The sequence below is a fragment of the Schistocerca americana genome, chromosome 6 (genome assembly GCF_021461395.2).
Source record: "Schistocerca americana isolate TAMUIC-IGC-003095 chromosome 6, iqSchAmer2.1, whole genome shotgun sequence".
Taxonomy (NCBI): Eukaryota; Metazoa; Arthropoda; class Insecta; order Orthoptera; family Acrididae; genus Schistocerca; species Schistocerca americana.
The window spans coordinates 339,234,886-339,250,529 of NC_060124.1; the positions used below are offsets into that span (position 1 = coordinate 339,234,886).

At 39.7% G+C, this 15,644-nt stretch overlaps 1 protein-coding gene across 1 annotated transcript in view; it reads left to right on the plus strand.

Moving 5' to 3' along the window:
• The window catches only part of LOC124619439 (equilibrative nucleoside transporter 3), a 59,174-nt gene that overhangs the window by 25,037 nt on the left and 18,493 nt on the right, over positions 1 to 15,644 (plus strand). Inside the window, exons 6-9 of the mRNA XM_047145826.1 lie at positions 9,026 to 9,076; positions 9,282 to 9,514; positions 11,301 to 11,426; positions 15,495 to 15,609. Coding sequence (XP_047001782.1) covers positions 9,026 to 9,076; positions 9,282 to 9,514; positions 11,301 to 11,426; positions 15,495 to 15,609 — 525 coding nt within the window. The remainder of the gene's footprint in view (positions 1 to 9,025; positions 9,077 to 9,281; positions 9,515 to 11,300; positions 11,427 to 15,494; positions 15,610 to 15,644) is intronic.

Consider the following 15,644-nt stretch of genomic DNA (forward strand, 5'->3'; position numbering starts at 1 on the left):
GGACAGATGGTTTCTAACCATAAAGATGATGCGTTGAGTTGCAGACAGATACAATGAAAAAGCTTAAAGCCAAAGCCTTTTTCCAAAAACACAAACACATTCACACAAGCAAGCTCATCTCAAACACACATGACCACTCCAAATAGAATGCAGCTGAAATGCATCAAACGGAGCAACAGTTCAGAGTGGGGTGGGGGAGGGGGAGTGATACCAGGGTATGGGTGGAGGAAGAGGAATGAGTGTTTCCTGATAGTGTCCGCAGGAACTAGAGTTGGCAGGCCAAAGTTTCCAGGCCCAATGTCAGGAGGCTGTGGGATATAAATTCCCTTGCACATTTTTTCCTCCTTGCATTTGTGCCTTGAGAATGGCAGGGTGTGCTGTCGAAATATCGGCAGTGGTCGATGACGTCACCTGGCAACAAACCCGTAAGTTATTTGAACATGTGTAATGTATGTTGGCGGAAGTAGAATTGTATGACAGTTAGCAGTTCTCTAAATTTTCTCAATAGTGTTTGTCGAAAAGAACATCGCCTTCCCTCCAGGGATTCCCATTTGAGTGTCCGAAGCATCTCTGTAACATTTACATGTTGTTCCAACCTACTGGTAACAAATCTAGCAGCTCTCCTCTGAATTGCTTCAATGTCTTCATTCAATCCGACCTGATACAGATCACAAACCTCAAGCAGTACTAACGAATAGGTTGCACCAGCATCCTATATGTGGTCTCCTTTACAGGTGAACAAATCTTTCCTAAAATCCTCCCAGTAAACCAAAGTCAATCATTTGCCTTTCCTACCACAGTTCTCATATGCTTGTTCCATCTCCTATCGCTTTGCAACGTTATGCCCAGATATTTAAATGATTTGACTGTGTCAAGCAGGACACTAGTAATACTGTATCTGAACAGTACAGGTTTGATCTTTCTACTCATCTGCATTATCTTAAATTTTTTCACCTTTAGGGGTAGCTGCCATTCATCACACCACTAGGAAATTTTGCCTAAGTCGCCTTGTATCTTCCTACAGTCGCTCAACTTCAAGACCTTACCGTACACCACGGCATCATCAGCAAACAACTGCAGATTGCTGCCTACTATGTCAGTAATGAAATGAAGCATGTTATATTTAGCTGCATGAGGGGGGAGGTTCCCTCACAACCACCTAAATGCCTTCTTTTGCCTTTTTCCTACGTCATTTTCGACTTCCCCATGCCATTCCTGCCACACTGAACCCCTGCTCCATCTTTCTGTACCAATTCAGAAACATTTCCCCTTCCGTGGCTAAAATCCGGTCCCACATCCTATTCTTAAATGTTGCCTAAACTGTGGAATCCCCAAATGGCCTAATTATACCAATTTCTTTTCTCGATACGATACCTTATTTCACAATGACGCTCATCGTTTCAGATTCCACCAGTACCTGTCTCTAACAAACCTTGTACTGCAGAAACACATCTCCAGAACCACCTCTGCTCCCTCCGCAGGATATGCTACTGTGCAGTCCCTACTGCATACATCACATCTCTGAAACAAATCCCTTGCTGGAGCACCTGGAAGAGTATTCTGGACATTACCTTCATAAGTTTGCCAATCTACTGACACCCTACTGCCACCTTTGGGCACCACTATCCAACCCCTATCCTACCCACAGTGTTCCTCCTCACCAACACCTCATATCACCCAGATCCTACCTAGCTGAACTTTTCAGAACAACTCCAGAACACTTAACCTTTCCACTAAGATCCTCAGCCCCACAGTACGTTCAGTCCTATCTAAAGGCCTCACCTTCAGCCCTACACCCAAACTGAAGCATGCTCAACTCATCAATGATCTACTCTCCTCCTCCTGATCCATGCAATGGGAACACTTCTTTGACACCAATCTCTCAAACCATAGTCAACCTAATCACAACATTGAACCCTGCCTCTCCTAGTTCATACCTTCTCCCTTCCACCTAAACACCCACTGGTGACCTTCCAGGAATTCCTTACTTCCAACTTGGCCTCACCACCCTTCCTCAGGTCCCTTCCCAAGATCACCAACGTTTCAGCAGGAGAAAGGACAGTCATACACAGCCTCAAAACAAATACTGACCTAATCATCCTACTTGCAGAAGTACAACATAACCTTCAATCCGTGCTTAATGCCTTAGGCCCTTCCCTGAACCTACCCCTTCAATCCATTTCCCTCCTCTTCCCTACAACACATCACACACTCACCTTCTCATGCTCCCCAAATCCACAAAACCAACAACTCTGGACACCCCGTTGTAGCTGGTCATTATGCTCCCACTGAAAGAATTTCAGCTCTCACTGGCCAACACTTCCACCTATTGCCTGGGATGTAACTTCCCATATTGAAGATATAAACCATTTCCTTCACCAACTCAACCATCTTCACCCCTTTGCCCCCTAGATCCCTACCCATCATTGATGACACCATTTGCCTACACACCAACATCCCTCATTTCCCTAGTCTTGCCACTATTTAACACTTTCTCCCCCAACATCTTTCAGGCTCCAAAATAACCTCCTCATTCCTCATCCACCTTACTAACTTTATCCTAACACACAACTATTTCTCTTGTGAAAGGAAAGTATATGAATAAATCTGTGGCACAGCTAAGGGCACTCACACAGCACGCTCTTGTTCTAACCTGTGTGTGGACTGCCTGAAGAAAACCTTCCTAGACTCCCAAACACCTGGTCTGGTTCAGGTTCATTGATACCTTCATTATCTGGACTCAAGGAGACAACAATTCTCACTCCTCCACAAACTCAACACCTTCTCTCCCATTCACTTCACTTGGTCATCTTCAACCCAACGTGCCACTTTCCTGGCCATTGACTGCCTCCTCGATGATGGCTCCATTCCCAACTTCTGACCACATCAAACACAACTACCAACAGTAACTACATTTTGAGTGCTACCATCCCTTCCACACCACAAAATCCCTCCCCCAGAGCCTGGCCATCCAGGGATGGTTTATCTGCATTGAGAGAAGCAACCTTGCCCAGCATGCTGAAGGTGTCAAAGAGCTTCACAGACAGGCACTTTCCCCCCAGACCTGGGATGCAGATGGATTTAATGTCATATCCGCCCCCCCCCCCCCCAATCCTCCCACCACCCCCAAGAACCAGCTACAAAGGAGTGCCCCGTCTCCTAATAACACCCCAGACTGCAACAAATGAACCACATCCTTCGCCAGGGCTTCGGTTATCTATCATCATGACTTGAAATTAGGGACATCCTACCCCAGATCCTTATCACCCCTCCTAAAGTGGTGATCTGTTGCCCACCCAACCTCCAGAACATCCTGGTCCATCCCTGTGCCACTCCCAATCCCAATCCCTTGCCACAGTGATTATATCCCTGTGGAATAAACGAGGTGCAAGAGACCTGCCCAGACCACCTACCTAGCACTTCCTATTCCAGTCCTGTTATGGGCTTGTCCTACCTCATCAGACACCGGACCACCTGTGAAAGCAGCTGTGTCTTATACCAGCTCTGCTGCAATCATTGCTCAGCTTTTATATTTGTGTGACTACCAACCACCTATCCACCAGGATTGAATGGTCACTGCCCAACTGTGGCCAAGAGCAAAGTAGACCACCCTGTGGCACAACACGCAGTTGAACATAATATGCTCTATTTTAATGGCTGGGAAGGCCTGGGAAGTGTAATAATAGATGATATGTATTGCTCAACAGAAGTTAGGAAAAGAATTGCAATGGCAAAAGGATGATTCAAGAGGAAACAGAAAATACTTTGTGGTCCACTAAACAAAGATCTGAGGAAAAGACTTGCCAAATGTTACATCTGGAGCGTTGGGTGCAGGGACATGGACATTGAGGAAGGACAATGAAAGAAGATTGGAGGCACTAGAGATGTGGATATGGAGAAGAATGGAACAAGTGAAATGGGAAGACCAACTAAGGAATGAAGAAGTATTAAGAAGAATTGGAGAAGAAAGAAACATGCTGAAAGTCATCAGAAAGAGAAAACTGAACTGGATTGGACATTGTTTGAGGAAGGACTGTTTATTGAAGGAAGGAATGGTGGAGGGGAAAAAAGGGAAGAGGAAAAAGAAGATATCAAATGCTGGACAATATCAAAGGACGCAAATATTCAGAAATGAAAAGACTGGCTATGGACAGACAAAAGTGGAAGAGGCTTAACCCATGACAAGATCAGCCGTAAGGCAGAATACCATAGTACTACTACTACTACTACTACTACTACTACTACTACAACTACACATCCTGGACCATCTGGATCCTCCCCTCTAGCACCAGATTTTCTGAACCACACAGATAGGAGTTTTCCGTATGACACATTCTTTGTTCCTGAAATCATTCTGGCCTCAACCTATGGTAACCTATTATCCTCACACTCTCCACCCAACAGTTTCTGCACCAGCCCCCTGTTTTATCACCTCCTCCCAACTAATGTTCCCTCATCCTCATTGTGCACTACTTTCTGTCTACACAACCACTCATCTTTCCCCCTTCTCTACTAAGAGTGTTGAGAGAAAGACTAATAACCTCCTGAAGAAAAGTTCTTTGTCACAGGAGACTATCAAGAGTCTTAATTCCTACTGTGCTGTACCACCTAGATTATGTGGCCTCCCTAAGGTCCTTAAAGAGGTTGTCCCGTTGAGGCATATTGTTTCTAATATTGGTGCTCCGACATATTGTGTAGCGAAACATCTTGCTAGTTTGTTGAGCCCACTAGTAGGTAGGTGTGAACACATTAAGAACTCCGCAGATTTCTTACGTCGATTGCAGGGATTGTGTTTGAATGACTCTGATATTTTTGTCAGTTTTGATGTGGTTTCTCTTTTCACTTACATTCCTCTCTCTGATTCGTTGCAGCTAATTGAGGTTAAGTTTGGTGTCGAGTTAACAAATTTGTTTCCACATGTGCTGACTTCCACTTACTTTTTATTCAATGGTCAGTACTTCGAACAGACTGATGGAGTTGCAATGGGAAGCCCGTTGTCACCTATTGTGGCCAATTTGTTTATGGAGGACTTTGAGGAACGTGCATTGGAGTCAGCGACCTTGAAACCTGTGTGTTTTTTCAGATATGTAGATGATACTTTTGTTGTTTGGCCTCATGGTAGTGAGAATTTAAACCGGTTTTTGGAACACCTGAATGCAATCCACCCAAGTATTCAGTTCGCTATGGAGGTGGAAAAGAATGGATTCCTTCCCTTCCTTGATGTGTTGGTTAGAAGGAAGACCGATGGTACATTGGGGCATTCTGTTTATAGGAAGCCTACTCACACTGACTTGTATCTGAAAACTGATAGTTGTCACCATCCAGCTCAGTGTGAAGGAGTACTTCGTACCTTGGTTCACAGGGGCCACTTTATCTCAGACCCTGAAAGTTTGGCAGCTGAGCTATCACGTCTCGAAGTCACCTTTCATCAGAATGGTTATAGTGACAGGCAGATCAAACGTGCGTTATGCTATCAGCCCTCTGTGCAACGAGTGAGTGACGATAGCAACGAAGTGGCACCTAAGTCCTCGGCCTTTTTGCCTTGCGCACGAAGCATTTCCAACAGGATTGGCCGTATTTTGCAGAAATATGACGTGAAATGTGTTTTTCGACCACCTTCTAAGATTAAGTCCCTGTTGGTGTCCATAAAAGATGATCTTGGTTTGCGTAAGGCTGGTGTCTATTGTATTCCTTGCAGTTGTGGCATGTCATATATTAGTCAGACAATCAGGACTGTGGAAGACCGGTGTATTGAACATAAGCATCACACATGCTTACAACAGCCAAGCAAATCCGCTATTGCTGAAAATTGCCTTGACACCGGTCATCCTATGGAATACAACAACACGGAGATTCTGGCTTGCATGTCCAGCTATTGGGATAGTGTTATTAAGGAAGCTGTTGAAATCAAACTATCAAGCAACCTTATAAACAGAGATGGTGGATTTTGTTTAAATGCTGCTTGGAATCTGGCTCTGTCTCTCATCAAAAAAACAGAGGGACAGAATTAGTGCTACCTCACCTGTTGATTAATAGTCACTATCGATATTTCTGATGTTGGTTATCTTTGTTTGTGTTGACACTTGTTCTGTGCGTGGTATCTTCCTTGTTTCTCCTCTGTGAACCGAGGTATTAAATTCCCTTGCACATTTCTTCCTCCTTGCATTTATGCCTTGAGAATGGCAGGGTGTGCTCCTGTCGAAATATCGGCTGTGGTCAATGACATCACCCGGCAGAAGACCTGTAAGTTGTTTGAACATTCAATTCACCGGAAAAAGTTAAGGTCTTACATTACACATAATTATCATGAAGATAAGAAATTAGGGCTCACACAGAGGCATGCAGACAATCGTTTTTCCCTCACTCTATTTGTGAGGGGCACAGGAAAGGAAATGACAAGTAGTGTTACAGGGTACCCTCCGCCACGCACTGTATGGTTGTTTTTGGAGTAGCTATGTAGATGTAGACTGGCTGCTTCACAACCCAGGTTATCTGGATCCTCCCCTCACCCACCAGCTTTTGGACTACACACATGGGAGTTAACCATACAACACATTCTCCGCTCCTGGAATCATCCCAGCTACAATTGATGGTAATGTATTGTCCCCACACTCTCCATCCAACAGTTTCCACCCCCTCTGTATTATCACCTCCTCCCAACTCGCGTCCCACCACCCTCACTGTGCACCTCTCTGTACCTGTGTACCCACTGGTCTTTTCCACTTCTCTGCCACTCTCCCCTCTACTCCCGATTCCTCCCTCCCCTTTCCTCCCAACACTGTGTCTGGCATCCTTGGCTTGCCAGCTCTAATCTCTGCACACTCTGCCATCCAGCACTCCTTCCTCTTTCTCCATCCATACCCAGCTATCCCTCCCCCTCCCCCTTCCCCTCCCGACTCCAGAGTGGCCAGAGGTGGAGGTCATGCTTGTATGATGTGCTTGCTTGTTGTGTGAATATGGCACAGAATCAGTACATTAGTGTACATGATTACGTCCATTGGCTGTTGGATCCGTTAACGTACATAATTGTGTACATTATTGTGCTGTTTTTGTACCACATACACACAGAAATATCTTGTATACCTGTCAACATGTAACAACAATGTATTAAAATGTGTAATGCGGTCTGAACCTTAAAATATGTCCTTGAAAATGGTCCGTGGTTGAAATTGGCCAGTTTCACAAGTAATGAACAGATTACAACCTACTTGGACCATGCTTTCATTCTCAAAACATCTTGATATTGTGGACCCTCACAAAATAAAATTTTAAAAAACATTAGGTATGGATCCGGTTAAGGGAATTAGGCTGAATGTTTGGAAACAGCACGATTCCAAGCTCCTGCTCTGAAGTTGATTAGTCGACTCTTTACATCAGACAGGAATGCATTACAACATGATAAAACTGCTCATGACATAATAACTCCATTACTCCTATTTTAAAAAAGTAGGGGAAGAAATTGACATTCTTTGGGTACCTACTAGCGTCAGAATTCAGGAGTGTGTGCTACATGATGCAACAGCCAAGGACAACTTCAGGGGTTACAACAACTGCAGGGGTTACAGAATTAAGCTTTGTGTGCTTCTCTATTGGTTATAACGTTCTTATTCTCTGAAGGTTATGTGACAATGACACAATATGATTTGAGGTTACAGACAGTGAGTTAGTCAGTAAGGCAAATATCCAACTAGGAATTCCTTTTTCTCATTGATGAGATAAAGTGCCTTTGACTCGTCTGTATAGTCTGTTTGATACATGGCTTTATAACCTTGTGCAAATATCTTCTGTTTATGGAGCTAGTATGTTTTTCCTGTATACCACATGTTTACCACAGTAAATGATTTTACATTCCAATTAGAGACTATTTATTTGTCACAAATGCATCCTTTGTTATAACTGATGGGAAGGCAAGTGTGTAAAAAATCTGGAATTTTATTTTGTGGTCTGGACCAGCACAGTTTGAGTGAAGATTTTAGTATGTTGCCATTTAATTAATTTCTAATTTAATAATCAAACAGCCTGCAATGTGCATCTGCTGTAGAGTTTTCTTTTGTACCTCCATTTTAGTATTCAGCATTATGGAAACTAAATGTTTTCATTACTTATGTTTATATATGTAGTATGTATGATGCGTAACGAAAAATGACATTAGCCTGGTGAATGTTAGCCTAATTCTTCAGCAACACATGCTTTACTAAGCACAGATTATTTACAAATAATTCACAGAAAGTATTGGTCCTGACTCTTCTGAAAATATATGAAAAAGTCTTCTGGAGCTGGCTACCTCTTGGCAAATACAGAACTGTGGAAGTTTGTTAAATGACTCACTTTTTAGTGGAGAAGGACTCTGTAGTTTTGACAGGGAAACACTTATATAAATCACGGTCTCAGTGGGCCCATATGCTGTTGGTTCATTCACTGGAAAGACAACTGTTGATTGAATGATGAACAAAGACAGCACCGGATTAGTCAGAAAGGCAAGTCTATGTACTAGTAAAACATTATGCTACATAGCAGCAAAGTCTGAATCACAGTCCAGGAGAAAACCCTGTAACAGACAGTTGCCATTAATAGATATTCTGGAGAGCTGACTGTAAACATTGCCTGATTTTGAAAAATGAGGCCATGACAGTCCACAGAGCTCTTAAATCTTCCCTGGGTGTTTTGTCACGTGAACTGGTGCTGGCAGATGTAATCTTTCTCACTACACCTAGCAACCTTACCAGACATATGCATAATTACAGTAAATGGGCCATTGAAGTGTCCAGCAGAATAACAAGAAATAAACTGTGAATTAGTTTAATTACCCAAGTTTTCATGTGGTTAATACATTGGTACACTGGACAGCTGATTGATATGCCTTTATTTGTGACTTAAAAAACTTTGAAATTTCTTGGGGAGAATTATGGTTGAAAATATTTTGTTCATTTCATGCAAGGAAGCAATATCCAGTAGATTTATTTTGAAAAATAACAAGTGTTGTTGTTGTTTGTTTTTTCTTCAAGTTTTTGTTTCTCTGTTTCAGGGCAGGAGATCTTTTTTATAGTCACGCTGGCAACAGTTGTGATTCTTAATAGTGAGTAATGTTCTATTGAATGTTTTGTAGTATGGGTTAGCTGTTTGGTTAATCATGTATAAAATAACAGTAGTTAACCATTATTTATTGCTTTTCTTTATCTGCCTGAGTATTCAGTGTGTGAAAAGGAAGTGCAGTAAAACTGTGATATCCACTCTGAGAGCTCCATTTGTCTCAGACTCACCCCAATCTTTCTGTTCTCTAGTTGCATCTGCTGTACTCCAAGGTGGCCTCTTCGGTATAGTCGCAAAGTTTCCATCTCGGTATATCACTGCTGTTGTCAGTGGTCAAGCTCTTGGAGGAATATTTGCTGCTCTTGCAGAAATTGTGTCCCTATGCATTGGAGCCACACCAGTCAACAGTGCATTTGTTTACTTTATGATTGCTGATGGAACACTGATTCTATCATTGATTGCATATCTGGTGCTTTCACGTTCGGTATGTCAATATAGGAATTAGTAACATTTGTGTAGCATTTCTATAGATGTGTTTTGTTAAATTTTCTTTTTAACCCCAACTGTATTATTCAACTTCCAGTTTATTTTCTTTCCAAGGATTTCCATTAAAATATGTAATTAGACAATTTTTTTAAGACTTTTATTGACTTTTAGTTAAAAACACAATGACAAACAGTAATTCAAGAACTTCAGTCACATTGTAACTCTTACAGCTGTCTCATCTGAAAGCATCATAAGATGACATATAAATTTTGATACCCTGAAATGGGCTAAAGTGCACTTACAGCCTCAGCAGCTCTTGTATTGTGTGCTGATGTTGACAGTTTGTTGACATTGGTAGTACACAATCGGGTGATGATACAGAGTAGCCAGCGAGGTTCACTGAATCTAGTGATTCCTTTCAACATAAGATATGAATTGATTACATTTGTTTCTGGTGTTGAGAGTGCCAGAACAAATGGTTATTATGAATTTTAAGATTGCCTGCCAATTTTTGTATTCCTTTGGTGACTAGAAGGGATCAAATGTGCTGACATGCTGACCTGTAGTGAAGCCTGAGGCCTACGGTATGATGGAATGTGGTAATTTGCTTGTGAGTTGGCAAAGCCAACAAATTGCAATGCGAAAATACAATTACTGTAATTGGTAGACTGATGTGTAGCTTACCCCTAGATATACATTAACCAGTGCAATAACTTACTTGTATGTCTTATTTTTGATTTTTGCTGAAAATTTTAAAATGTGATTAAATTCTAACTTAATAGAATAAAATATCAGCTAACCTTATTTATGAATCATTGGAAATTATGAATGAGAATCTCATTTGGCTCCTTTATGTGACTCATGATTCACTATGGTGACTTTCCATGTCTCATCACAGAAACTATTTCCAGCAGTAGCATGCAACAGAAAATCTGCCAATGCACTAAGTGCGCTTACATCTTCTATATGTAAGGAATATCTTGAAAGATATGAAAGGCAAGATGATAGTGGCACTATTGAAATGTTTATTCCAGAAACTGATTGTTATAACTACTGACAAGATAATGTTTGGTGTTATTTAAGTTACATTTTTTTCTTCTTCTTATTCTTGTTCTTGTTATTCTTCCTCTTCTGCCTGTGCTGCAAAGTTTTGGTACATCGATGCTACTATATAGAAATGATAATGACAATGTTGGTAACAAACAAATAAGGCCTTAGCACAGTTTCAGTGTCAGTGACCAAATGCCATGGGAGTGAAAAAAGTGTGTGCCTGAAGCTGTCAATATTTGTCACAGTGCATCACTGTACACATAATGATTCTGTGAGTATAGAGAATAACAAACATTTGTGCGTGCAAACACGCACGTGTGTGCGCACACACACACACCAAATGAGAGAAATCTTAAAAATTATGATAGCAAGAGCCTTTGGTATAATTTCTAAAAACTTGTTAAAAATATCTGCTGAGAAAGATATAGGAATCTACATTCATGACATCAATTGGTGAAAGTGCCTCAAACATGGCTATTCCTTCTTTCCTTCATTGAAAGTAAAGAATACAATTAGGTCTTGGTGACTTTCCTAATCAATTCGTACTTCTTGTCATTTGGAGCACACAGAAACACAATAATGCTAGAGTTTCTATGACTGTTTACTCCTACCTCTCTTGTGCCATTTGATACATATAAAATTTTATAGACAAACATTTTGCCATGTTCAGTATTTCTCAATATTGATACTGAATTTCAAATTCCCAATATGATGTGCCTGATTGTTCTTTACAGGTATTCTTCCAGTATTTTACAAAAGAAAAAGAAGCAGTGAGTACACTACAATATGAACCTGCTACAATTGAAGCAATTGACAGGCAGCCTGTAAGAGAAATTTCTTATAAAACAATTCTCAGTAAGGTATGTACATAGTAGTTACACAAATGTCATTCTCAAACGTAGTTTGTTTAGCCTCCTAATATAGTGAAGCAAAATGAATGGTCCCTTTAAAAGGATATAATACCTCACACAAATAACTGAGTCTGTATCATGTCTGTCAGAAGTGTCTGTTCTAATTATCTCATGTTGTCTCACATTGCTCTTATAAACTGGAAAAAAGATTTTCCCCCCAATAGTTCATTGATTCATTCATCATAATCCATAAGTCCCGTCAAAGAGTAGAAACTACATATGTTAAACAAGTCAATGTATGAATTAACAGATGAGAAAGGAACCATTTAAAAAAAATTGTAAATACATATGAATTGATTGGAGCTGAAAGGCATTTGTCAATTTGCACAAACTTTCCGGAGAAGGAAAAAACTGTAGAGATGCAACAAAACCATAATGTTCTCATAAGATTCCTTAGCATCGTGAGGAACATACTTTACTATCTTTTCAATGTCCTGTCGCTTTTCAAAGTTTATGGGAACTTTGTTCTTTTATATGTTTTTGGGTGGCATGGTAAGATTTTGCAGTGACCTTGGCCTTCCAAGAAAAAATATGCGATACACAGGCGAGCTGATGTAATTAGACACTTCAACCTCTCCAATCTTGTTCTTGCAGTACTTAAAGTTTAAGGGGGAAAATATATATTTCTTATCTTTTTGGAGTCCTTAACAACCCCTGGGCTATAAACTGTCAAAATTTTTATTATCTTTTTGAATACCCCAAAACTTTTATCACATGGTAGGAATGAATGACCACTTTCAAGAAACATTTGAGTTATTGACTCAAATTTAAAAGCTACAGTCAGTCCCAGACCATTCTCACCAGTGTGATTTTGGTTTCATCCAGTACATTCATGTGGAACAAGCTGATGGTATCTGGAATGTAGCTTTTAATATAGTGGTATAGAGAAGTGCACACCTCACTCGAACATTTTCTATCACCACCCTCATTGTAAGCATATATCATGATGCTATCATCTTTTAAATTATGACTACTGAACACATTAATCATAGTTGCCACATATAAAATACTTTTTGCACAGGTATTTCTGGTAAGAGCAAATTCTGCATATAGTCAAAGGCAACAGCATCCATTTCTTAATTTTGAAGACAGTGAACTCGACTTCCTTCAGGGACTCACAAAACTTTAGACTCACTCGAAGATGAAACTCCAAATCTGTCTTGGCTGCAAGTTTGGAGCTTCACAGAGATGACAACTTTTTAATTTCATTTTAAGCTCCTCATAAAGAGAACAAACAATCGTTTTTGGTCTGTTGAATGTATAACCATATTTTTTCCCACAATACTGCCTTTAGAAATCGTGTTTTCCCAGAATACTGCCTGTAGAAATTGCATTTCACAGCAGCATATGGATAAGCATTACAGTGCATTTTATACATAGTTTTCACACACAGCTGAGAATCAAAGTACTTAATTTCCTTTCCAGGATACCATGGACTTCAGAAGAAAAGATTGTGCATGTTCATGTATTGTTTTCAGGACGATATCAGCAATTTTATTTCTTTTTATATTCTTCTTGCATTTATCTTGGAATAGTTCCCATTTATTAACATATGCAGTATAGTAAACACCCACTTCATTCCAGTGGAGTGGAAACTGCAATATTATTTTTGACAAACCTGCCCTCTATGGATCCACACGTTACAAAATAACAAAAAGTGGAACAATGCGTATTTAGTTGTCACCATCTAATTTGCAAGGTCTATGTCTCTTGACATCACATACTTGAATAAGGCCCATTAGGTACAGTTCTTGAGCATGTTTGTTTGGAAGGCACTGAAATTTTGCAAGGACATAAATGTTGACCATGTCATTGATTCTCTAAAAACAGCCTTTCCAGCATTGGCAATCAAAATGATTGTTTAAAACTTGGGCATATTTAATCATGTGATCTGTTATAGACATTGGAAAAGAATACAGGACTCATTAGCATATATGACCCGGCATCAGAAAATGATATAGTGAAAATAAAGCTTATTATTGTCAGTATTGTCATAGTAAAAGTTTGTACTGACCTATTTTTGTTATTGTGGATGTGTTTTGCACTTTAGTTAATGTATTGTACACCATTAGTAATGGTTTGCTTTATTAAATTTTTCATATGAGCAGAATTATTTCTGTTTCTTTTGAGTGAAATAGTGAAATACTGACTTCCGCACAACTAAAAAGCAACAACTGAATGAATATGAAACCACACGGAAAGAATTGTGCGGGAATCAACACCTACCAGTGTTGGCAGTATACACAATGACACAAAGCTGAAAGATAAAAAGTCCATAGTTTAATGCTTTTCTGATTCGCACACATTAGGTGCAACATCAGTTCAGCATACAAGTGGAAGGGTGACTTAATGATTTTCAGTGCCATTTGATGTGGGTTGTCTAAATAGTTCATGATCTTGAAGAAGAAGAAGGAAAAAAAAGAGAAATGTTGCACATTTGAACTTAATGCCTCTCAGCTCTGATTAATTCATATACCCAGTTTCTAACTGTAATTACGTGATTAATTGTGTTAAACCTTTAATGTTATACCTCGTAACAAGTAGATTATGACAACATTTTAAATTTTGAAATTTAGTCCATAATAAACGAAGTACTGAAAATCAAATCCCCCCCCCCCCCCCTCCCAGAAGCCATTATATAGGAGATCTGCAACTGGTACTAGATGACCATTTAGTCATTTAGTAATGTATGTGGTTGCTGTAGATCTTCTTTTGGTAATTTAATATGTACTTCATTAAATTAAATAGTTACCTACATCTGTAACAATACCAGCTGAGTTGAAAGAAGCTAGTGTAAATGATGGATTATCTATGAGATGGCAGCAGCAGTTGACAACTTTCTGAAAACCATGATCTCTGGTATTGAAGTTTCTATAATCCCCCCCCCCCCCCAAAAAAAAGAGAACATCTGCAAAGGAAATAAATTGAACGCAAAATACCTGGAGATTAGGCATAATTAAGTTTATGTGGATATCCTCCTCCACATTTTTCAGAAAGAAACCTCCATAAATGTTAGAAGTATATGCCGGTATTAGTTTGGGTCATTATTGTTTGATTTTAGGTACTACACTGGTACTTGAAAGTCTGTCCCACTCATTCAACTGTCCATCTGCCAAATTCTGCTTGTTACTCTGAATTAAATTAAAAAAAAAAGAAAAACCAGTTCATATCAAAGGATATGATGTAATACATAATTCAACAGTTCATTCATAACTTTATGATGTTAGTACTAGTATGTGCATAATGATGCATCTTTTTCATTAATTTTTGCAGTTGGTTAGTAGATATAAACTAATTTTTTTTACATTGTGAACTGTGTGTGTGTGCATTTAACAGGATAATGTTTCACATATAATCTTTCCTAACAACATTAATAGCTGTGTGCTGTGAGTATGACACAAGGTTGATTGGTAAGTACCACCATCACTTCAGAAGACCACAGCATGAAAACTGTAAAACATTTAAAAAAACTTGACACACATTAGTAGGTAGAGCATCTATTCATGTTTTTAACTCACATTACCAATATGGGCGCCGTTTGTGACATGCTAAATGTCAGTACATGTGTGCAGTTCATTGAAGCTAGTGACCGAAATTGCCTCGGAAGGTGCGACAACAGTCGACTTTGGAAATCTGTTCTTTGTGTTTCTGTCTGCAGACACAAGCTAGTTAGATACAACAATACAGAGTGCATGATTTACCTAAAAATTCTCATGCAACTGCTGTGTAGTACAAAATAGTCCACTGCACACTGCATTCATCATGATTGAAACTTAGAGAGATGCTCTAGCTACTGATGTGTGTCATTTTTTTGTATGTCTTGTAGTTTCCATACAGCATACCTTGGAGGTATTCATGAATATCTGTCTTGTATTAACTGAGATTTCTAGAAAATGAGGGACATGAGTACCTTATCTTTGTCAGACAATAGTTTACTGCATTAATGTGCATGTCATTGTAGCTCAGTTATATGTGCTGTAATAACCAAATGCTAACTTTTGTGTACCCTTTCTGTAGATGTGGGTGTACGGATTCTCAGTGTGGATGACTTTTTTCGTGACCCTTTCTTTATACCCTTCTGTGACTGTCCTTATAAATTCAACAAAGAAAGGGAATGGTTCTGCTTGGAATGGTAAGTGCTGCAGATTTGCTTTTGCTGCATACTTC